Here is a 25,578-nt window from a genome sequence, read left to right as displayed (position 1 = left end):
TGTGATTTAAAATTTTTGGCATGAAAAACCTTACTTCTAGTAGCACTTACCTCAGTGAGAAGAGTATCTGAGCTGCAAGCCTTGAGTGTCAAGAGATCTAACTTGATCTTCCACACGGATAGCGTGTTCCTTCATACTGACCCTTCTTTCTTGCCCAAGGTCATTTCTGGATTTTCCATTAACCAATCATTTGACCTGCCGGTTTTCTTCCCTCAGCATTCTAGTAGAGGGGAGTACCTTTTGCACACCCTTGATGTGCATCAGCAGCTTCGTTGTTATTTGGACAGGACTAAATCTTTCAGGAAAACAGACCAGTTGTTTGTGGCCTTTGCAGGACCCATACTGGGTAAACCTGTTTCCAAAATGACTTTATCCTCTTGGCTTAGGAACGTCATTACCTTTATCTACCAACAGAATAAGTTATCCTTACCTTACAGAATAAAGGCTCATTCTACCAGATATATGGCTACTTCTGTAGCATTTCATTCCAGAGCCTCTATGGATGATTTCTGTGCAACAGCCACTTAGGCAAGACTTCATACCTTTATCTCTCATTACAAATTGGATTTGCCCTCCAGGGGATGAGCATCTTTTGGTTCTATGGTGCTCAGGAATATCCTTCCTTAGGGCCACCCTGGACTCAAGTAGCTGGAGACTCAGTCCTAATAGTAATTAATGAACAAAGATTTACAACATCAGATAAAGAAGGTATGTCTTACCATAACGTTCCATCTGTGTTGTAGATCTTTGCTCATTCATTACTTCCCACCTTCCTTCCCCTTGCCTGGACTCCTGGCGGACTTTAGGAACTCCTGATTAGGGTATTTGCTCAGACAGAGCCTTCTACTATTTTTCTATTACTACATCTATTATGTAGGGGCAGGCAAACTCAATCTGGAGTAACTAGGAGAGGGGCATTATGGGTAGGTCTTAGCTGAGAGCTTTTGGCTGGCACGATCTTGGAAACGGCCATATCGGTTCCGAGGACGGAACAGAAGTCCTAATAGTTCTGAAGAAGTGATAATACGAAAGCGCTTGACCTGATTTCTATTTTTTTATTTTTTGTGATTTTGTGAATAAACGTTTGGGCATTAGTTATTGGAGTCAGAGTGGTTGCTGGTTTTATTTGTCGTGTTTGTACCACTCTTCACCCTTGGTTTTATTATCGAAGTCCTAATAGTAATGAATGAACAAAGATCTACAACACAGATGGAATGTTATGGTAAGACATAACTTCTTTTTTTAAGAAAGCAGCAACTTAATCATGAGAAACGTAATAACAGTGCTTGGAAAATGGTTAATAGCTATAAGAATAACTGAACCAATGAATTAATGATGGTTTAAAGTAAATGTTTGTATGCTTGAGGCTGTACATGATCCTTTGGCTAGAGGAATTATATTGGGTAGGTAGATGGCAGACCAGAAGCTATATTGTAACATACTAAAATAAATAAATGAATGAATGAATAAAAGCAGCAACTAAAACTTTTCACTCTGCACTGAATAAAGTTTTTATTTGTTTATCATTTCAGTGATTTGACAACCCAACCTTTCTGCTTTGGACAGCCTTTGTTTTTATTTTTCTATGTTATAACATTAGGGAGTGCTGCAGAGTTGGTACTAAATGCTCATTAGTCCTGCTTGGTTTTCCACATACTAATTTTATTATTTTGACACTTATGGCATAGTATATGATCCCTTGTCGATGAAGGTGTCATTGTAGCTAAGCCTTGGATCAAAAGTCCTCAAAGTAATGTATACATTCCAGAATTAAATACAGTTGATCTTTAAACGTAAGCAGTGGTGTTCTGGCCTTCCTTTGACAGTGCAAACTACCCAATTATTCTCATTTCCTGTGAAACAGTATCCATAGAGCTTTATTTTACATAACACTAGTTAGTTCTGCCATTGCTGTAAGAGTGTGCCTCGTCAGTGCTAGATAAAAAGATTCTATCCTGCATCACATTCGCAGAACGTCTGACTTGATATGCTTAATGAAATGCTGTCTTACAGTTATTTATAGTAAGTTGCATCTGAAATGATCTGACAGCTTAAAACTTTCTAAAGCAGGCTTGGTATGACTTAGGAACATGGAGTGATTACTGTTTTGAGGCAGTCACCAACCAGCTTCTGTAGTTTTATGATTCATGACACTAAACATTTTAGTTTTTATTAAATGACTAATTTTATTTTAAATCGCACTAGGTTTTGTCATGACTTGTGTTCTTGTTCATTTTGTGGCAACCCATACGCTAGCATGTTTACTGAAGATCTTGCTCAAAGTGAGACCAGGTTTAAATGGCACTAGAGTAAAATATAAGGCTTTTTTTTGTTTTGGTTTACTCAGTAGTCTGTACAAGACCTTTATATTTTGTAAGTTGTGTTTAAGAAATTCATATGCAGAACAGAAGCTGTGGATAAATAATTATGTATGCTATACAGTTAAACTGGTTGTAGTTGCCCTCGTAATGATCTGTTGCTTTGTTTTTTGACTTTGCTATGCTACATATTAAATGCTGTAGATAATTTGATTTTTCTGTATCTGTAGAAGAATATCTGCACTTGTCTGGGAAGTAAGATGCATTGAGCACAATGCAAGGACTTTTAATGAACCAGACAGCCCTATTACCTTGTCTGCAAAAAAGATCACTGAACTGCTCCTAAACTACATTAAGTAAGTGCCATTACCCTTTAAAAGTGACTTGTTTTTAGTCGTGTACCATGTGCCTTCATTCAAAGAGGATATTGCAATCTAATTTTGCTTTTCCACTTTGTGTACCATATTGTTTGTCTAATCTGTATTTTAGTTCTAAGTAGTGTCCTTTTATTGCTATGTAGGGACATCTGAACATGCCATTTGAACATCTGGTTGTGCTTATATAATAGTTGACTTATGTCAGCAAAATAGATGTTCCTTCTATATTTAACCACTCCATTTTCTTGGTGTATGCATTTTTGGTGTAGCTGTAGTAGACATGGTTAACAATGTTATTTCTGTACTTAAGATTTTTAAAAAGCTGTGAATGTGTTAACATTAGAGAGATTCTGTAGATAATTCTACATACATGCACTAATATAGACTGTAGCCCATATCTCTGAACTTATTTGCTGCAGAATTCTGGACAAAGCCAAAAATAATGGTGGGGTGGGGACAAATGCCCCATATCAGGGGCAAATTTTAAATAAAAATCTGATTCACTTAAAAAGCTTATAGAACAACAGGTTTTGCCATTAACATGTATGTTCTGAACAGTAAGAAGTATGAAATTCTAATGTCTAGCATTTTGACCAAATGTAATCCTCAGTACTTCACCTGAACATCAAAATATGAGGCAAAATCAGTGATATCCTTCAAACTTCTGGACATTATATGGGATAATGTGTGTGTGTGTGTGTGTATATATATATATATATATATATATATATATATATATATATATATTCTGGGATTATAGCCTAAATGACTGTAGAGGTTTTCTAAGCTGGAGGGATGGATGGACCTGTCTGGTGAAGGAATATGCCAGGGCGACCCTCCCCCCAAATGCAGTGTCCCTAGGAAGAAGGCGTCATATGGAAAGCTGGAGATCTGAGACCAGCAGTAAGCTGGGAAGAAATCCTGTTATAAGGTTCACAGGTTATTACTGTGCAGTTTATTGGACAGATCATTTTTAGCCTAGCCAGTGCAAATCAGTCCTTGTCACCCATTTTCATAAAGGAGTATAGGGCTAGACCTGGGGCATATTTATGATTAACCATCCATCTGCATTGTATTTGAGTAGTGTTAAGGAACTGCTTTATTTAATATTATCGGAAAATCTGTTCCAAAAGAAAGGAATCCTTTGGAAGAGGTGTCTAGCCCAACTGCAAATTCCATTTTATATTACTGTGGAGGTTTAGATGTATTGTTCTTTGTGATGTGGGTGGTTTTGCATACCTGTAACCGGTCATACATGGCAGGATTCATATTCTTACTGAGGCAATGTCTTTTAAGTTGGATCATGTTTTTGGACAGGTACATGTCGAAGGGAATTTTATACTCTTTTATGGGCCTAATAAGGGAGAATAATCAGGGATGATGACATCCTTACTTGTTGAAGATATATCTTTGATAATCAGCTTGGCTGGGTAGAAGAATTTTATAACACCCATAACTTTGTGGTGGTCAAAACTGAGTTCACTGTCTACAGTAGTGCCCTGGTCCCTAATAACAATATCAGTTTTGAAGGGGTGTGGTCATTTATGTGGAAGATTCATGGGTGCTTAATGTTTTCCAAAGGACATGATACAGCAATTTTTAAGATTTAGTTTCATACAATGGTCCTGGCACCATTTTTTCTTGTGTTCCTTAGGAGTGGCTAGTGAGTTGATGATGGCTTCAAGTTTGCAGTCATATGCAAATTTGGTTAGCCATAGATAAACTGGCATCATCTTTGACATTAGAGAAGTAAATATACAATAAGATAGCCACACTCACCAGCCTTTTAGAGAATAATGCATTCCTTCCTAATTTGTTGAGTTCTGTGTCTCACCCATTTAGTTCTTCATTAGGCTATATAAGGATTGGGATTAAGTTTGATTTGTTTGTCTGTAATGCCTGAGTGTGGAATGGCTTGGCCAGGTCAAGGTATGCTGTGTGGTATCAATTTACCCACATTTAAGGGCACATTGACTTTTTCAAAGAGGTCCACAGGGCTAAGCAAGCAGGATCTTCTCTACACATACCTAAACTGTTTTGGATCAAGGGATTTTGAGCTGAGACTATTTTTTATAAGGTCTGTAATAGTGCATTTTATTATCCTGAAGATATTTTTTGCTGTTAAGGCTTATTGTATACAGTGGCCAGAGTTTGTGATAGGGCCTCCCCTTTTTTGGGGGGGGGGGCACAGTTCTGTTCCACTCTTCCTGGATGAAACTAGTTGAAAGGCTGTGGTTGAATAGATCTAGGAGATTGTTGGTAAGATGTTGATTCATACTTACGAAGAAGCATCTGTTTACATTGTCAGACTCCATAAGGCTATTTTTTAAACTCCTGAAAACCTTTAGAACGTGTCTGGAAATTTTCTTTTGGAGAGTGGAGAGAAGCTAGAGAGGGATGGGAAGAAATTTGAACTAAATACATGTGCTAATATGTTGGCTTGTATCTTCAGGGGCTGAGTCGGTGTTATGTATCAGATCAGTGCAATGCTAGAAAATGTTCTTAGGGTTTCTAACATAGCTGGGAAAGGACTGATTGTCCTAGATAGAGGTGGTGATTCTAAGAATAAAGAGTTTCTCCCATTTTGTTTTATAGCTGGTTTACACCAGAGTTCCACCATAGGAGCTTGTGCCTAAACTTCGCACTACAGTTGCTTCAGATTCGGACCAATGTCTTTTCTGTCTCTTAATTTCAAGTCTTTTTGGTTTCTAATACTGTACTGGGAATGGACCCCATTCCTAGGTCAAAATATGATTAAAGCTCATGAAATTAGTATTATTTCAGTCTTTGATGTTAGCCAAAAGTGCTCTTTAATGTGCCCAGTAACAACTTCTGCATTTCATACGGAGTTACACGTATCGGTAACTCATCTAAATACATTGTAACTTCTTTTTTGTAAGACATGTTGCTCCTACAACTATTGGAACTGTCTAGGTATTCTTCTTCCACATTGCCATCATTTCTGCCTACAAATCCTGGTATTTTATAACTTTGTATTTCTCTGTGTATGTAAGACACTGTAGTAACTGGGTGTAGCAATTTAAATGATTAATGCTTCTTTTGTCGTCTTCTCATGGCGTACTATGTCTGGTTTTCTTGCATATATTTGTGGCATGTTTCCAGCATTTTTCAGCTACTTCAGTATTGGAATATTTGCACAATCCTCAATGCAACAATCTTGCCACATTGTTATGCCTTTCAGTATACAGTTCCCTTGCCATTAGTATATCACAGACAGTAACAATGTGTGCAACTGTATGCAATTCTGTTTTTACAAAACCTACATTTGTCTGTTTCTCCAACATGTTCAGTGGACTTTGTAAACCAATGTGTATCTAGGCCACTATCTTGGGCCACCAATATTAACCTTTCATCCCTTGGTTTAAATTTTCTTCTTCTTAACCATTCCTACATTCAGTCCTCATCAACATGAGGTTCTTCCAGACATTTTCTATACTTACAACTATATTTATGCATTTTCCACATTTCTTGTCTTCTCATCTGGTCCTCCACCTTATATTCTTTCTTTTGTTTTTTGGCACATTCAGTTGCTGCCTGATTTTTTATCTATTTCTGGTTTGATTTCCATTCCTCATTGATGCTGATATGCTTCTGCTAGACTAAGTAGAGAAGTCATCTTAGATTTATTCTCCTCATAAAACTTTCACTAATTTCGGGTCTTGCGAGGTCAGCAAATGTGTGCAGTCCCACATTTGCAGATCTATGCATGTAATCAATTTCATGAAGGCCCATTCCCCCTCCAAAATGGGGAATATGTAATCTTGTTATGCACTGATTTTTATAAATCATTTGGTGAGCATGAAGCATCCTTGTTTTCTTGTCTAATCTCTCCAACATGTTTTGGGGCCATTCATTCCAAAACTGTACGTTAGGACAGGATGAGCAATTTGGTTTGTAGATTGAATTTTGTTCCTAGATGTCAACTCTATTTTCAGGATTAATTTAAGTCATCTAAAGTATTCCTTACTAAGTTTCATTTCCATTTGTTCATGCTTTATTGTTGATCCTTCATCAGTTGCCAGATATTTATACACTCACTCTTTCAAATTCTTTTATATGACATTCTTATCCCAAACTGATGTTTTCCTGATGCTGCAGTTTTCCTGCTTTAAAGGTTGCTTTTACACTTTTATGAAGACCAAATTACTTTCTTGTATCATCTGAAAAAGTTTTGACAACTTGCAGTTGTGCTTTCAGTTTCTCATCTGATGATCTGTACAGTTTTAAATCATTGACAAAGAGAAGGTAAGTCTTTACACTTTGTTCTTTTCTAGGAGCCAAATTATTGCCATGGCCTAAGCTGTTAAGTTGACAGTTTAATGGGTTAAGGGTAAAATAGAATAGCAGTGGTGACAGAGTCCCCCTGGAATATCCATCCCCCTTTGAATTTTTATTCCGAGGATAATAATTTGTCCTTAATCATGGCTTAATTGTAAAGTGGTCTGCCACTGTTTCATGGTCACTGTAATGTGGTTGATCAGTGTAGGTTGTATCTTCTACTTTTTTATCCATGAATGTGGGATACTATCAAATGTTTTTTTGTGGTCAGTCCATGCCGTACTTAGATTCTTCCCCTTTTTACAGTTCTCCACTATGACTTTAACAAAAATGATCCTTTATTTTATATGATTGTCTTTTATTGCCCTTGCCACAAAAGGAAATATTGTCAGCCTAGCTATCTGGAGTTTTGTAAATAATTATATGTCATTTCTGAATATTAATATGATTTATATAGAAGTGTGATTGAGGGAGATACTGCCAGCACAGCTGTCTGGAATTTTGTAAATAGTGTCATTTGCGAATGTCAACATGATTATATGCTTGTGTTACAAATGTATTAGAACTGTATGTCATATAAGATGGTTTGTACAGACGTGTGCTGAAGAGATGTGTTCTAGAGTACTGAGCTTAAAGATGTACCCACAGTGTACCCTACTGGAAAATAACAGAAATGTATTTAAACTACTATAACTGTGTAAATGTATATATTTTAACAGTGGGAACTGGCACATAGAAGGTTAATTTGCAAAACTTCAGAAAAATAGTAGAAATTAAATTATCTTATTACTGCACCATAAAAGATAGTTTCAGTGCAACAGGAGGCATAATGTCTAGAACTAGACTTTTTTTGTATTTTCTGTGGAGGAATGTAAATTATTTTACGACTTCCACCATTTGCCTTGGATCTAAGAGAAGTCCTTGTTATGTATTTTCACAGAGAGATGCTAAATGCTGACAGCTGCAGTGGGGGGTTTTCACCTGGGATAGTCAGATGACAAGAAGTGATGTCATGCTGCAAGTATCCCAGCAGCAATATTTGAGATATTGATTTAAAAACTCTCTGACAAGAGAGACTGTGCATTTTGTATTTTATCTTTGACCTGACAACATCAGCTGGAAAACCCATTCACCACATCTGCCTAGCCTAGCTCTGTAAGTAAGTTAACTAGGGTACAGTAATTTTTCTTAGATTCTGACAAGAATTTAGTGAAGTACATCTTAGATCTTTTATTTATTTGAGACTGTCCTGCAATGTTTTAAATGTTTCCTGTGATTTTGAACTCTGATGTAACTGTGATTATTTACTGAGCATTTCTGGTTCTTTTATTATTAAATATATTTAAACAGTTTATTGTGGCTGATGTTTGTGAGACATATTTAATTTCTGGGAGTACTTGCATATTTATGTGGTGATACTGTGTGGGCCACTCCTAGTAGCCTTGTTCTTGATCAAACTACCATTTGGATTAATAGTAACATTATACAGTAAGATTGGACACCCTTTGTTATGGGCCTTAAGATAGCTGATAAGGAGTGACTGGTGATAGTCAAAACTACCTTATAGTCTGGGCAGAAGAGGGCATAGCTAATAAACCTGTGCCAGCCTTTCCCAGGTGTGTGTGTGTTTGTGTGTGTGTATAAATAAAACCTCAAAGTCTGTCTATATCAGCTATTTGGGCAGGGACATGAAGCACTGGTTGGAAAGAGAGGGTGCTAGAGAGTTTGGCTTGGTCACTCAGCTGTGATCTCAACCCTACAGCTGTACCAGTGGGGAGTCTTATTGGGAATCTGGAGAAAGAGGGAGAAACCAGCCTCAAACTGACTGTGATCTCTGTGCTGTCTTAAGGAAAATTGCACTGTACTGTGTGTGTCCTTGTCATCCTCCCAGTGTGCACATCCCCCACTGTTACCAGTGGTGAAGATTGAGGCTCCTTGATTACTGAACCAGTTGGGGGGGGTTGTCACAACCCTTTTATTGTATTGCCATAATCAAGTTTCTTCTAAATGACTGTAAACTCTTGTTGGAATCAATTCCAGTGCATAGTTTATATGTCGTCAGAAGGTAAGTTATTGGTCTGTAATTTGTAAGATAGCTTGTAGGTTCACTCTTAAAGTAGGAGCATTATTTTTCCTGTTAGTCAGGTTGTTGTCTGCTCATGGTGCACATATAAATATTTCATCTGACGTTGTTAATCTTCATTCCATTCATCAGTGATGGGTTCGGTTCCGAGCCCTCGGAACCGAGTCGGCCTTATACCAAAGCACGTGCCAGCCAAAAACTCTCGAGCTAAGAATTACCAATAATCCCCCCTCCCTGTTTCCTCAGATCTCATTTGCCACGTTGCCGTAAAGTCGTGTTCAAGCCAGCTCTCAGCTAAGTTTTTGATATTTTTGATATTTCTAAATAGTTGTGTGTTTTCAGATAGTGTGTTACTTTGCCTCGCCTATACTTTCCTGTACCTGTGTATCGCTAAGTCTTCTTTTCAACTTTCCTGTCAACTACCTTTTGGTAAGCTTTGTACCACCGCTGGTACACTCTTTTCTCTCTACCCACTGTGGTAATTCTTTTATACCATTGTTGCTATTTTCTCTCTACTTTCTAGCTAGTTATAGCCGTGTGCTTAGTTGTGGTAATCTGTTGTTTTTTCTCTTATTGTGTTGTTGGTATTGTTGTTATTAAAATGTTTGATAAAAAGGGCATTTCAGGCTTCAAACAATGCCTGAAGTGTGGGAGGAAAATGCCTAATAGTGACTTTCATGATGATTGTGTTTACCGTTTGGGAGTGCCTCATCTCTCAGTACAACCCCCTTGCTCCTTCTGTCTAGAGTTTAGCTCACATACCTTGAATGAGTGTAAAAATAAATTGGTTTTAAAGGGCCTTCTCAAATCTCCTTTCTCAGAGGCTCTCTCTGCATCGGAGGGTTCACCCTCTCCTAGAAAAGAGAAAAAGAGGCCACATTCCATTCCCTCCTCACCCTCTGGTGAGAAAGAAAGACTGCCAAAACCAAAAATTCCAAAGCTTTATGCACTGGAGCAGAAGTCTTCTCCTATGGCACCATCTTCAGTACCGTCTGTGTCTGTAGCGTTGACACCGACAACATCTATGTGATTGCTGCAAAAATTTTGACCTCGACCCTGATTACGACTCCAAGCCCTTCCATGGCTCCGATAACTCATATAGACATTGCTGCTCCAATTGTCTCAAAAATGGAGACGGTAGTGCCGTTAGACATGCAAGCACAGACCCAATATTCCCCATCTGTGGATCACACTTGGGACAGGCTTATAGTCCCTTCTTAGAGCGTCCAGAGTCCCCTTCAGGGATATCCACTAGATCCACCAGGAGCCTCTCCGAACTCGATGTGGTGCGCCTTGTGGATCAGCTGCTGTGACAGTCAGGGGGATTCCTTCTGATTCTAAATCCCAATCCCTTCTAGGACTTGGTTTACGACTCCATCTTACTCTCCTCCTTTGTCCTCCTTGCAGGTTCCGAAGCACTCGGCACAGACACCTCTCTTGGCACCCTCGACTTCCGTGTCGATAGTGGATCTCACTTCGGCCACGAAGTCAACCCTTTGGCCTTCCATTCCTTTAGAACTGGGTCTTCCTCAGGCCCGGGATTGGACTACAGGCTCCTCTGTTCCCCGTTCAGCGGCAGCCTTTCCCACGGTGCTGTCCATGGCCCCAAGAACCCTTTTGGTACATATCCAGTATGAGGCTCCACTCCTGTGAGTGGGCTCAACGGAGTGGCATATGACCCCGGTTCCAAGGTTGTCTTATTCGGTTCCAGGCTCCCATCTCTCTTCGAGCGGCCGTGCTTTCTAGGTGATGGAGAGGGCTCTTGCTTCCATGAGCAAGCCTTCTGCATCGGAACCCCAATGTCCTCCCCCTGTGCTGCAGCTGTCACAGGCCACCATCCCGGATCAAGCACGGGAACTTCAGGAGACCCTATTGCAGGGTGCCTTTTCCTCTAGGTCCTCCTCAGAAGCTCCCACTGAGGAGGTTCCTATGACAAAATCATGCAAGAGGAAGCATGTGGACTCCCCTGAGGAGTCCCTCACTGAGGATATGGATTACAATAGAGGGGAAGGGTCCCCGTGGTCACCCCCTGAAGATGTTTCCTTTGGATACATCTTGGAGCTCTTGAAACAGAGGGGTGATTGGAAGCCCAAAAACCCTTCCTCAGAGGAATCCGGTTTCCTGCAGGCATTTCGTGCTCATCTACCTACCTTCTGGGTGACCCCACCTGCAGATGAGTTGGTTCAGCTTGTGGTGCAGTGTGCCTGGAAGAACCCTAACGTGGTTGAAGCAATCCCCAAGAGACCAGACAAGATCCTCTCTCCCCCTGAAGAACATCCTCATTAGTCAAAAGGTTTACCAGTAGATGCTATGGTGGTGGCGGCAGCAGCCACCAAGAAAGAGCTCACTGAGGAGAGCCACACTGTTCACCCGCCTAACAGAGTCCTGAGCGGTGGACAGACTGGGGAAGCAAGTTTTTGCTTCATCGACCTTTGCTATTCGGTCTTTGAACTACCTGGCACAGTTCACCAGACTCCAGAGAGACCTCATCTCCAAATTCTCTGGAACTTTGTCAGGAAAGGTGTCTGAGGTTAATGACAAGATAGCCTCACAGCTAGCAGCCCTGGAATCGATTTCTAATTCATCCATGAGTTTGAATTTACATGCAACTGAAGGGGCAGCCAGAACTGCGGGTTCAGGCTTAGTTATAAGACGTCACACCTGGATGCACCTGTGTGACTTCACAGATCCTTTTAAGTCTTCCTTCCTTAACGCTACAGTGGAAGCGTCTTCCCTGTTTGGCCTTAAAGAGAAGGATACATTCGCCAGGTGTGAGCAGGACTTTAAGACCCTGTCTGCAGTTGGTGTATGTTTCTCCACTCCTCAGCGTCCCTTTTCTAGGAACCAGAGAAGTTGGAAATTGTGGCACGAAAAATCTCAGGGTTCTTTTCATGACACATATGGTGAGTTCACCCCCAGAGGCAGAGGGAGCAGCTCTTCCGGAAGGAGCCCCTACAGAGGCAGTGTGTGTCCGTATAATCAGGGCTGCAGAGATTACTTCTCTGGACAGCCCTATCAGCACTCCTGAAGAGCGGCCCGATTGCTTTCCTCTGGAAGCAGTCAGGAGATGTCTTTCTCTGCACCCCAATGCCTGGCTATTTATTACCACCAACTCTTGGGTGCAGAAGATAATATCCAGAGATTACCAAATCCTACCCAAAATCACCAAAATGAATCCCAGATGTTCCACCCAGTCTAAGAGAAGAAGCAGCTCTGCAAATAGAAAAGCTGTACTTAAAAAGATTCATCCAGAAAGTCCCACCAGACCAGATAGGATCTGGATTTTACTCGAGGCTCTTTTTGGTGCCAAAAAAGACAGGTGACTGTAGGTGACTGTTTAAACAAGTTCTTCAGCCAGAAAAAATTCTGGATGGTCGTGGTTCTGTCCATCCTCCCTTTTCTGGAGGAAGGTGATTGGATGTGTTTGATAGATCTTCAAGATGAGTATTACCATATCAAGATAGACAAACGCTCCAGAAGGTTTCTTCACTTCTGGCTGGGAGCCAATCATTACGAATTCCATGCCCTGCCCTTCAGACTCTCTAAAGCACCCAGAGTGTTCACTAAATGCATGGCAGCAGTGACAGCTCACTTGAGACTGCAAAGATTCCAGATCTTTCCATATCTGGACGATCGGCTCCAAACCGCCCCCACCAAGCATCTACTGGTAACAGCCTTGCACTACAACCTTTCTCTGGCACATCACCTGGGAATATCCATAAACTGGGAAAAGTCCAACCTAACTCCAACCCAAACCCTGGAGTTTATGGGGTGACGTTCAATACCCGCTTTTGCTTGATCTCTCTCCTAGATCACAGGCTTCAAAGGCTAAGGATCCAGCTCCAAGTGATACTCTGCCATGACTTGGTTTCGGCTTGACAGGTCCTGCAGCTGTTAGGGTCAATGGCAGCATCTTTATTGATATCACCCCTAGCAAGGTTTCATATGAGACTCTTACAGTGGCTTCTCTTGACCCAATGATATCCACATCAACAACCGTTGTTGTCCTCCCTGATTTGTATTACAAATCAGTGCAAACTAGATCTTTCTTGGTGGATGCAGCCAGGTGAAACACTTGGGAGCCAACCCTTCCATCCCCCTCAACCATTGTGACCATGGAGGCTTCCCTGATGTGATAGGGGGGCCATTATCATGGAATGACTGTCCAAGGCACATGGTCTGATTTAGAGGCCAGTCTGCATATAAATGTTCTAGAACCGAGGGCAGTGCTTTTGGCGTTGCAAGCACTTCAGTCTGCCCTTCCTTCAGGAACAGTTGCTATCCAGCCGGACATGTCAATAGTTTGGTACGTCAGCAAACAAGGTGGAACCAAGTCCTATCCCCTATGTCGAGAGGCCATAAGAGTTTGCAATGGGCGATAGCTTCCAACTGCTTTCTGATAGGGACACTCTTCTTCACGATTGGCTCACGGGACTGCTTTATGCTTATTCTCCCATTCCTCAAGTTCTGAATAAAGCTGTTTGGTTGAAAAGCAAAATGATCCTCATAACACCATATTGGCCCCAACAGGTATGGTTCCCCTTTCTTTGACCATCTCATTTTTGCAGACTGTGGATCTCCAGGTCTGATCTTTCACCCTCAAGGGTTGAGCCACCCGAATTTGTCCAGCCTCAAGCTTCACAGCTTGGCTTCTCCACTTCCAGTGATCACCAGGCATTGTAATCTTTCCACTCCAGTACGTGACATTATTCTGGCTTTGCATAAACCATCCACCAAGAAACTTTATGCTGACAAATGGAAAAGATTATAGATTTGGTCTAGACAGAGAGAACTAGATCTTTTTAATGCACCAATCTCTGCTGTACTCCAGTACCTATTTGATTTTTTCGAGGAGGGTGCCGCAGCATCAACTGTTTGTGCTTTTAGCTGCCATTTCAAATTTTCATAATGGTTTTGGTGACTCCTCTTTAATCTCTCACCATTTGAGCAAAACCTTTTTAAAAGTAATCTATCATTCAACACCTCCAGTTGAGCAGCCCACAGAACCCTGGGGTCTCATGCTTGATGTTCATTGTGTTACACTGCTGCAGTCATCACACTTGGGTTATCCTGCCGTCAGGCTGTCCCACAGTCGGCCAGAGTTCCAAAGTCTTGGTCCGACATCGGTTGCTGTCACTTCTTCCCTGACGTCAGTGCGCCAGGGGTATAGAAGATGCATCCGACGCCATTTTCTTCAGTCTTTCTTGCCGCGCAGTGCCCGAAGCAGAAGCAGTTCGCAAGTGCCGGTCGGCCGACTACTGAGATTTTCAAATCGAATTTCAGACCGAAGTCTTCAATAAAGCTAAGTACCCCGTTGGGGAACCTTTTCTTGCCTCAGTCCGATGTCAGAAAAAGTTAACAATTGCATTTCTTGTGGGAGCCAAATACCTCATAAGGACTTTCATTCTTATTGTATTCCTTGCCTAAGCCCAGACCACAACGTCACAGGTGTTCAGTTTTGTGCTAGGTTTAATAAACGAACTATTAAACGTCGGTTTGATTTCGCCCAACATTATTTTGGTAGGAAATTTAATTATACCATGCCGTCGGAGCAACCGACGACCGGAATGCATAAAAAACGCAAAGATAAGGACAGGCAGCTGAGACCCAAACCAGACTCCGAGGCCTCTACTAGGCCAGTCGCTGGTTCTCCGGTTTTCCGTGAGGCGCCTATGCAGCCCCTGACGACTGCTGATTTAGAACCCCAGGCGACATCCGATTCACAAGCGGAGATTGCTAGGCCTCCACAACCTTTACCTTTAGGCCCTTCCGACTCCATGCCTGAAGGAGATTCCGGTGCAGTTGAAACACTTTCAGTTGCAGAAGGTGTCGTCAGACCGACTACACTCACTATTAAATCCTATGCAAAGCTGAAAACTCCTTTAAAAACAAAGAAGACTGTACAGCAGTCACCAGTACAAGGCCCCATGCCTAAGAAACAGATGCTTAAGATGGCTGAAGACTTAATTACCCTAGTCAGAGGTTCCCATCCCCCTCCTGATAAAATGCCAAGACAGGAGGAGGACTACGCTTCCTCTGACCAGGTTTCAATTCCCTCAGTCTCTTCTGAGGAACAGGAATATTCCTTAGCCCCTTATGAAGACTCTGATGCTGAAGAGTCTATCCCTTCTGCATCTCCCCCAGAAGACTACTCTTTTGGGGAAACCTTACATACCATGAGGGAACATTTCAACTGGGAAGGCCAGGATTACTCTGATTCTAAGAAAAGGCTCTGAGAGGTCCTTTTGCTACCCCAGCACAGACCACTTGCTATTCCACCTGTGTTAAACATTGTGGATGATGTTTATTCAGAATCTAGTCTTAACCCAGATTCACTACCTCCTGCACTAGCCAAACCAGACAGATACTACAGAGCAGATAACACACCGAACAGCCAGTACTTCTCCAGCAATAATCTCCTTTTATTTTCAAAGACCTGGTACCTCGGCAATTCGCCTTCAAAGGATCACAACTCAATGCAGCACAATGGCAATTTTTATATATGCATTAATTGAATCAATCAATTAATTAATTATATAATTAATTCCAAAAAAGGAGGGAAAAGCTTGTGTACATATTTAAAGTGATCTCACAATGAATTTCTGAATAAATATTCATATAAATTGTATATATTACATTATAAAACATACCAATTATATTGTTTTATTAATAAATTCATATATAAATACAAGCATATTATTCTACTTCTTGATTTAATTACCAAATGTATTTACTAATATAATATATAATTCATCAAATACCTAATTCTAAATTAAGACCAAAAGGTTTTAAGGTATTGAACTTCAAAATCATCCTGGTTTCCAGCTCCAACAATCTATCACAAATATTATCACCTCTGCAACAAAAAGGCTTGCCCAAAATGCTGAATTTTAAACTATCCGATTTCCCCTCATGAGCTTCAAAAAAGTGTTTAGCAACTGGACTAGATAAATTTAAGTTCCGAATGTCCCTTAAATGCTCCAAAATTCTAACTCTGACCATTCTTTTGGTTTGTCCAATATACCACATGTTATTACAACTGCAAGTAAGTGTATATACCACACCAATAGATTTACAATTGAAATAATGCTTGGGGTTATGGTTAACATTATTAATAGACCTGGCATTAATTATTCTATCACATAAACTGCAAGAACCACATCTAAATGATCCCACATTAACAGTATGAGAGGTTCTTTTTATTAAGAGGTTATTATTTAATATTTCTTTTAAATTCTTTCCCTTTTTGTATGAAAATGTTATGTGATGTGGAAAGAGCTCACCTATAGAATCATCCTCGCTAACCAGGTACCAAAATCTTTTAATTAAAGAAACAAATTTTTCAGAAAAAGCTGTGTACCTAGTCACGAAAAATATCTCTTCCACATCTCTGTCTTTTTTTGTTGGATCTAAAACATCCATTTCAAACTTTATGAATGTTCTATGCTTATTCATAACATTATTCATGCTTTTGAATAATTGCTTTTTTTCATACCCTCTTTCAATTAATCTTGAACATACCTCATTTAACTCATACTCAACTCAGATTCTATGCTAGTATGCTGATGTATTCTTTTAAATTCTCCATGAGGCAAAGCTCTCAATAAATGGGGGGGATGCATGCTAGTAGCATGCAAAAACATATTCACTGACGTACTTTTCCTGTAGGGTCTAAATTCAATAATATTATTTCTTTCAAATAGGGTCAAGTCCAAAAAATTGATTTGATTTCTATTCATCTCATACGAAAATGAGAGATTATGTTCATTGATGTTCAAAGATTCAAAAAATACTACAGAGCCCCTGACTCACACAAATTCCTGTATAAAAGCCCATTTGCTGACCCAGAAACCATTTCCCAGGGTCCCAAAGAGGTTAAGGCCTCTATTGCTAAAAATCCTGTGCCCTCTGAAAGGGATTCTAGAGCACTAGACAGATGGGGAAAGAAAGTATATACCTCAGCTACTCTAGCTATGAGGGCCTTAAATTGTCAGTTTCACATGATGAAATATCAACAATATTTGATGTCTCAATTAAAACAAAAAATGCTCACACATACGGAACAGCCTGATTACAGGGAAATGCAAGATTTGTTGCATGCAGCTGAACAAGTGGGAAAACATACTTTGCAATGTGGATTCGATTCATTGGAAGCTTCTTGTAGAGCAGCAGTGACAGGGTCTGTCATACGTAGGCATGCTTGGTTAAAAGAACAAACTTTACCTGATCATGTTAAAGCAAAGTTATTGGATGCACCTTTACAGCAGGATGTTTTATATGGTGTAAAAGCAGAAGTTGTTTTAAAGAAAATGGCGGATAAGGCAAAATCTATGCAGACGGTCAAGGGTTTTTTTTACAGGTTCAACACCCTCGTTTCAGCAGAAATTGGCCAACCAAAAACTGGTCCTTTCCACCTTCTGCCATACCACAGAGGGGCAGATACAGACGCCCAAGGGGCAGAGGCCAGTTACAAGGCTCTTACCAACCTCGACAATAGGGTGCCACAACCCAAAAAGGAGGAGAAGACAGGTCTCAAACTACCAGAAGACAAACACAATGACTTACCCCTCAGACTTCCAAGCAAAACCCTCTTGGCAGCTCCCTTGGGGGGGAAAACTAGCACTTTTTGCAGACAGTTGGCACATCATCACAAAAGACAAATGGGTCCTAAATGTTGTATCTCAAGGATACAGATTCCACTTTCACACTTTGCCAAGGATAAAAGGAATGCCAAACCTGCCACCAAATCAATGGGCAGAGGCTCAAAAGCAAATTTCAGCTCTCATGGACATGAGAGCCATTCAGCAGGTTCCTACACAGGAGCAAGGACAAGGATTTTACTCAGGACTGTTTCTAGTTCCCCGAAAGGACAAAACCTGGAGACTCATTCTGGACCTCTCAATTCTAAACACATACCTGGAAGTACACAAATTCAAGATGCTAACACTACAGCAACTTCTTCCCATGCTGGGCAAGAAGGCTTGGCTAGTAACGCTGGACCTCAAAGAGGCATACCTGCATGTCCCTATCAGACAAAATTGCAGAAGATACCTCCGATTTATAGCAGGTTCAACCCATTACCAATTCTCTGCACTGCCCTTTGGCTTATCTACTGTGCCCAGGGTCTTCACAAAATGTCTGGCACCAGTAATTGCATACTGCAGACAAAGAGGGATTCAAATATATCCATACCTGTACGACTGCCTTTTTCAAGCAGAAAGCAAGGACATTCTATTAAAGCATCTGGCGTTTATCAAAAACCTACTAAGTTGCGTAGGGTACACAGTAAACGAAAAGAACTCAAAACTAGCGCCCTCACAAAACATAATATTCCTGGGTGCCAGCTTAAATACAATGGCCCAGATGGCTTATCTCATGCCAGACAAGCAAAGACAACTGACTCAGTACTTCAAAATGATGGCAACAAAGACCCAACTCCCTGCAAGAAAAATTATGCAGGCCTTGGGATTCATGGCATCTTGCATACTACTAATACCATTTGCAAAACTGCATATGAGGAAATTACAATGGTATCTGAAAAACGTATGGACTCAACACAGCCACAGCTTGGAAACGATAATTCCACTCATACCCTGCCTTCAACAGGAGTTTCTATGGTGAGCTCAGGCATGTCACCTCAACAAGGGTCAGCCTTTTACCTTACCCACAGCCAGGCAAACTGTTACAACAGATGCATCGGATTATGCCTGGGGAGCGCACATGGCAGGACAGTGTATTCAGGGCAAATGGTCTGCAGACCAAAGGCATCTACATATCAATCAAAAAGAGATGCTAGCTGTACAAAATGCCCTAACAGCTTTCAAGGACCTCCTACATCCAGGACGACAACTAATAAAGACTGACAACACCACAGTGATGTGGTACATAAGCAAGGGGGCACACACTCCTACCCCCTATGCAGACAAGCAATGACCTTGTGGAACACAGCACTGACCTACCAAGTTCAACTACAAGCACAATTCCTGCCAGGAAAGAAAAACACATTGGCAGATGATCTAAGCAGAAACATCATAGATCCTCACGAGTGGAAACTAGATCCACAAGTATTCGCAATGATAACTCAAAAATGGGGGAGCCCAGACATAGATCTGTTTGCTTCCCCCCAAAACTACCAACTACGGAAATTCTGCACAAGGGCATACCACACCTAGCTTGGAAAGTGGACGCCCTCTCATTCAGTTGGAAAACATTGGCAGTGTATGCCTTTCCTCCACTGCCTCTTCTGGCAAAGGTGCTGCTGAAAGCCAGATTAGAGAGGCCACAAATGATACTCATTGCTCCAGACTGACCACGTCAACACTGGCATCCAACACTAAGGAACATGGCTCAAGGCCCACCATGGATTTTACCTACAATTCCTCACCTGCTCACTCAGCAAAACAATCAGCTTCTACACAACCAGCTCAAGACTTTAAATCTGGCGGCATGGCAAATTGCCTAAACAACCAGTCAACACTTCTCTCTAAAGCTGTGATGGACGTCATTCTGGAGGCCAGGAGGCCCAGCACCAGGAAAGTCTATTCAGACAAATGGAAAAGATTCTGCGCCTGGAACCAGACTAAAGGCCAAAATCCCCTTGTACCAAATATTCCTCAGATTCTTCAATATTTAACTGAGATGTTGCACAAAGGACTTTCCTTCTCATCTATTAAGATCCACGCCTCAGCTATTTCAGCTCAGTACTTCAACTACCCAAACATAGACTGGGAGTATTACTCTAGCTCCAACCCTAGCCCAAAGGTTCCTAGAATTTATAAACTCAAATGCTATGGAACAACTTCTCACTCCCACAAGAGGGGAAAACATACTGGACCTGATCATCACCAACATGGGGACTCTATGCTCCAGACCAAAAGTGTATCCCTCACTGGTAAGATCAGACCATAAACTAATCTCACTGGATATTCACATCCCGACCCCACCCCCTGCCCAGAAAACCACAGTGAAAAACTTCTCTAAAGCAAATTTCACACTCCTCAAAACCGAGGTGGAATCCTTCAAAGCCCCCGGGCCTGTGGAAAATACGGCCCAGACCGCAGAATCCTTTATAAACGCATTCTATGAACACCTTCAGGAATGCATGGATCATGCAATCCCAAATAAAACCAAGACCCAATCCTCCAAAGGCAGACGTCCTGTCTGGTGGATCCCAGCCATAAACAAACTATACAATAGAAGGAGGAAGCTACTACATGATCGAGCAAAATCCCAAAAAGGGAAGGCATCTCTGATCAGTATTAGCAAAAAACTATGGGCACTCATAAAATTGTCTAAGGCCAGCTTCGAGAGAAAAATTGCACAGGACACTAAGGATAATCACAAGGCTTTCTTTAGTTATGTTAGGAGCCTGGGTGGGAATTCCCAGATATGGTCAGAATTGGTCCAAAATTACAAAAAATACACTGAACCCACAGACATTGCCAACATCCTAGCTGACAGGTTCAGCGCAAACTTCTCACCCCCCCCACCAAAAGGGCAAATATCTATCCCAGCACAGTGCTGCCCCCCTGACATCTCAGATGCTCAGGTAAGAGCCGCCCTCTCCAAAGCAAAAAAACACAGCATCAATGGGACCAGACGGTGTCCCGGGCTGCGTCCTACATGAACTCCAAGAAGAGCTAAACCGAAACATAAAACTACTGTTCAGTCTCAGCCTTACTACAGGATATGTACCCAAAGAGTGGCGTACAGCAACAGTGGTCCCTCTCCACAAAGGTGGTGCCTCAACGGATCCTGGAAACTATCGCCCCATAAACCTGACTAGCTTGGTCTGCAAAGCTATGGAAAGGATCATCATGGACCTCATAAATAAAGATATTGGGGACCTACAGATACTGGATCCTACCCAGTTCGGCTTTAAGGGCAGATTTTGCCTCTTAAACCTGGTCAATTTCTTTGAAACAGTCACCAAGGCCATTGACGAGGGGAAGGTGGGTCCACACAGCCTACCTGGACCTCGCAAAAGCCTTCGATACAATACCCCACTCGGGCATTATAGATAAGCTCACCAGCTTAAATATAAACCCCTATGTCACTAGATGGGTTGCAAACTGGCTCAAGGACAGAACCCACATGGTTAGAATTGCTGGAGCCATGTCAGACTCCAAACCAGTTATAAGTGGCATCCCACAAGGCTCAGTCCTGGGACCTCTCTTGTTCGGTATATATTTCTCGGAGGTGCAGGCCATCACAGAAGGACTGTGGATGACCAAGTTTGCAGATGACTGCAAACTGGGCGCCATAATCGACTCTCCAGCCGACACAAGCATCCTCCAAAAGGGCCTCATAGAAACAGACAACTGGTGCCAGAGCCATGGCCTCAAGCTAAACGCCAAAAAGTGTATAGTCATCCCCTTTGGCAAAAACAAAGTGCCCACAAATTACCACATAGGTGGTAATCCATTAAGTACAGAAGAAGTAATTAGGGACCTGGGGACCCAAGTTGATAGCAATCTCTCATTTGACAACCACGTGGCCAAAGTGGTTAGAAAAACATTTTATATAGCCCACCTAATCATGAAGGGATTCACATCTAGATCAGGGGAGGTCATCATGCCTCTTTATTCATCCCTCATCAAGCCCATAATTGAGTACAATGCCCCTTTTGGGATGTACCTTATCAGACACCTGCAGCAACTGGAAAGACCCCAAAAGTACCTCACCAAGAGGATCAGAGGGCTCAAACAGATGCCATATACTGCCCGGTTAAAGAAACTCCAGCTCTACTCAGTGGCATACCGCCTGCTCAGAGGCGATCTGTGCCTGATGTATAAAGCCATGTCCAACCTGGAATTAATGGACATGCTGCACCTCGGAAAATCCAAATCCCATCGAGCTATGTGCTCGAGAGACTTGAACCTCAGCACTGAAATAAATAGGACATGCTGGAGGGACAGATTCATAACCCAAAGGCTCCCTTCACTCTGGAATAAAATCCCAGTCCTGGTTAGGCAGAGTCCCTCACTGACTCTCTTCAAGAGGAATCTTGATGAGTGAATGGGAGATCGTAGGTTTACCCTGGGTCTCAATTCTGTGCCACTGTTAGACAGAGGCACAGTATACTAACCTCGAAAAAGGGCATAGCAAAATTAATTTAAAATGGGTGGCGAAGGCCAAACACACTCTGGCTAGGCTTATAAATGCCCTAGGGCAGATAGCCTAGTATGAACCTATGAATATAACACTGATCCTCCTATATATTCACATCCATTGCTAAGACAGTTCCTCAGAGGGGCTAAGAACATAAGACCGACCCAGAGAGCACCAACACCAACTTGGGATCTCAACTTTGTTTTGGAAAAACTTACACTACCGCCCTTTAAACCAGTTTTCACAGCTGATCTACAGTTCCTATCATGGAAAACTGCCCTGCTGCTAGCAATAACTTCAGCACAAAGAGTCTCAGAACTACAGGCCCTAATGGCAGTGGAGCCTTTCATCATTTTTCATCAAGACAGAGTTTCTTTACGAACTAACCCTTCCTTTATGCCAAAGGTGGCATCCATTGTGGCCCTAAACCAAACCATTCATTTGCCCACCTTTTATCCAAACCCCCAGAACAAAGGGGAAAGGCTCCTACACTCTTTGGACATTCACAGGCAATTACGTTACTACTTGGATAAAACTAAGGCTTTCAGAAAATCTGACCAGCTCTTTGTATCCTATGCTGCAGGATCACAAGGAAAAGCTATCTCAAAACAGACCATTTCAAAATGGATAGGGCATTGTATCCGTTTCTGCTACACACACCATGGGAAATCTGTGCCTGATAACATCAGGCCCCATTCCACCAGGGCTACAGCAACATCAACAGCCTTCCTCAGAGGGGTACCAACCAAGGATATTTTGGAGGCTGCAACTTGGAGTTCAGTGCACACCTTCACCAAGCACTATCACTTACCTCTATACTCTAAAACCAGAGCTGGCTTTGCCACTGCAGTTCTGCAGGGCCTACTAGCCTCACCAAAACCTGTTTAGTTCCACCACCCATCCTTAGATTTGGGATTCAACCCAAGTGTGATGACTGCAGCAGTGTAACACGATTTTTGTACCTACCATAAATGTAGATGTTCGAGTGTTCACACTGCTGCAGTCCAGGTTACCCCTCCCTCCATCCCCTCTGAACTAGCTGGAGTTATCTATACCTTTCTATCCTATACAACCTTTGTGGTGTATTTGCTTGTAACTGAAGGTATTGTTTTATTTTTATTTATATATTTTTTATTAGCAATATGTATTGCCTACCTATTGGGGGCACCTGACATCTGGGGCAAGAAAAACTGAAGAAAATGGCGTCGGATGCATCTTATATATGCTTGGCGCACTGACGTCAAGGAAGAAGCGACAGCAACCGACGCCGGACCAAGACTTTGGAATTCTGGCCGACTGCGGGACCGCCTGACGGCAGGTTAACCAAAGTGTGATGACTGCAGCAGTGTGAACACTCGAACATCTACATTTATGGTAGGTACAAAACTGTACTTTTTGCAATCCTTGACATCGCCCCCCCCCCCCCCCTTCGAGCCAGCAGCGACGTGTGACATCAAGTTTCTATTCTGGAAATCTCTTTTTCTGGTGCCTATTACTTTGGCTAGATGCACTTCGGAGCTCCAGCCTCTTTGTACCAAGTTTCCTTACTTGATTTTTCTCAAGGACAGCGCATCACTACGAACCAATCCTTCCTTCCTACCGAAAGTAATTTCCGAGCTCTCTGTTAATCAGACTATTGATTTGCCTGTGTTTTTTCCTAAATTTTCCAACAAGGGAGAGTATTGCTTGCATTTACTGGATGTTTACAGACAATTGAGGTTTTACTTAGAACAAAAACAGTCAGGAAATCAGACCAGTTATTTATTTTTCTGGTCCAATAATGGGAAAGTCGTCTCTAATGTGACTCTATCCAACTGGCTCAGAGACTGTATGATATTCATTTATAACATAGAGAGGAAATCTGTTCCACCAAACGTCAGGGCTCACTCCACCAGATCAATGGCAACTTCTGTGGCATTTCACTCCAGAGCTTCAATGGATGACATCTGTGCAGCAGCTACGTGGGCTTCCCCCCATACCTTTATCACTAATTACAAGTTGGAACTGGTCTGCAGGGGAAGGGGGTTCTTTCGTTCAGTGGTGCTCAGGAATGTTCTTCCATAGGGCCACCCATGGATTTAGATAGCTGGGTACTCTGTCCCATCTGTGATGGATGGAATGAAGATTAACATCAGATAAAAAAGTTGTCTTACCATAATGTTCCATCTGTGTTGTTGATCTTCATCCATTCATCACGTCCCACCCTCCTTCCCCCTCCTAGAGGCTCCTGGGAGATATTTGGGTCCACTTCCTGGATAAGGTTTTTGCTCGGAGACCTCCTCTGCTTTGCTTGTTAGGGCAAACTCGATCTGAGGTAACGGGGAGAAGTGGATTATGGGTAATTCTTAGCTCGAGAGTTTTTGGCTGGCGCGAACTTTGGTATAAGACTGACTTGATTCCGAGGGCTCGGAACTGAACCCATCGGTGATGAATGGATGAAGATCGACAACACAACTGGAATGTTATGGTAAGATATGCCTTCTTTTTACTTATGGCTAAATCTTCGTGCAAATATGTTAATACTTTTAACCAGAAGTTAGGTACGGCCTCTGGTCCTGGGTTTTTCCAATTAGAGACTTTTCTTAACTTTGCTTCAATCTCTCTGGTTGTTACTTCATCCCATTTCACATACTGTACCTTTGAACTTCTCATGTTTTTCTTTTATTTCTTCTATCCATTTAGCATCTTTATGTTCCAAAATATATCTATTTCTTCTTTTTTGGTGGTCTTTCAATTACTTTTACCTTATTTTCCAATTCTCTAAAAAACTTTTTTGGGTCATCACTGAATTGCTTATTTCGTGTTTTTCCTTTATATTTATCTGCGTATTTTCTAAGTTTTTTTGCCTGTGCTGAGATTTTGTTTATTTGCGGTAGTGCATGATGGAGCCTGATCTGTTGTAATACTGCGTATTGCTTTTATCACATCTATTAAGTTTTTTTGTTGATCTGTTCCCTCTTCTGTACTCTTGTAACAGTGACACTTCTTGGCTTAATTGCTTTATAGTTTTCTCTGTTCGTTACTTCCATGATGGTATTCGATTTCTTCCCTACCTTTCCCTTACTACCCTGTGTTCTTGTGGTAGAACTTTATCAGTTATTAATTTAGCTGCACAGTAGTATATCCTGTTTACTTCTGTTATATCACATGGATCTCTATGGGCAGTCCTAATTACTGTGTTCATTTGTTTTACTTTTTGGGTTTTGTTGACCTTCTGTAGAATATTTCTTTCATTGATCTTAATATGTCTAGCTCTATTAAATCAAACATCTCTTCTCTTAGCTCATTTTCTTCTAAACTGAGGGCACAATTTTTTTTCTTTTTCCTACGGGCATTCTGTAGAAAGTTCTATAGCATCTTCCTGTGGCACATTCTCTTCAATTTCAACATG

The 25,578-nt window shown here is 41.6% G+C and overlaps 1 protein-coding gene across 1 annotated transcript in view; it reads left to right on the top strand.

Moving 5' to 3' along the window:
* BRWD1 (bromodomain and WD repeat domain containing 1) overlaps positions 1 to 25,578 on the top strand; it is a gene marked incomplete in the record, with an annotated part of 4,378,631 nt that overhangs the window by 3,614,657 nt on the left and 738,396 nt on the right. The window contains 1 exon segment of the mRNA XM_044071461.1: positions 2,549 to 2,674. Coding sequence (XP_043927396.1) covers positions 2,549 to 2,674 — 126 coding nt within the window.

This window comes from Protopterus annectens, chromosome 5.part0 (genome assembly GCF_019279795.1).
Source record: "Protopterus annectens isolate FY-2018-M chromosome 5.part0, PAN1.0, whole genome shotgun sequence".
NCBI classification, from domain to species: Eukaryota; Metazoa; Chordata; order Ceratodontiformes; family Protopteridae; genus Protopterus; species Protopterus annectens.
This window is presented reverse-complemented; position numbering and strand designations above follow the sequence as displayed.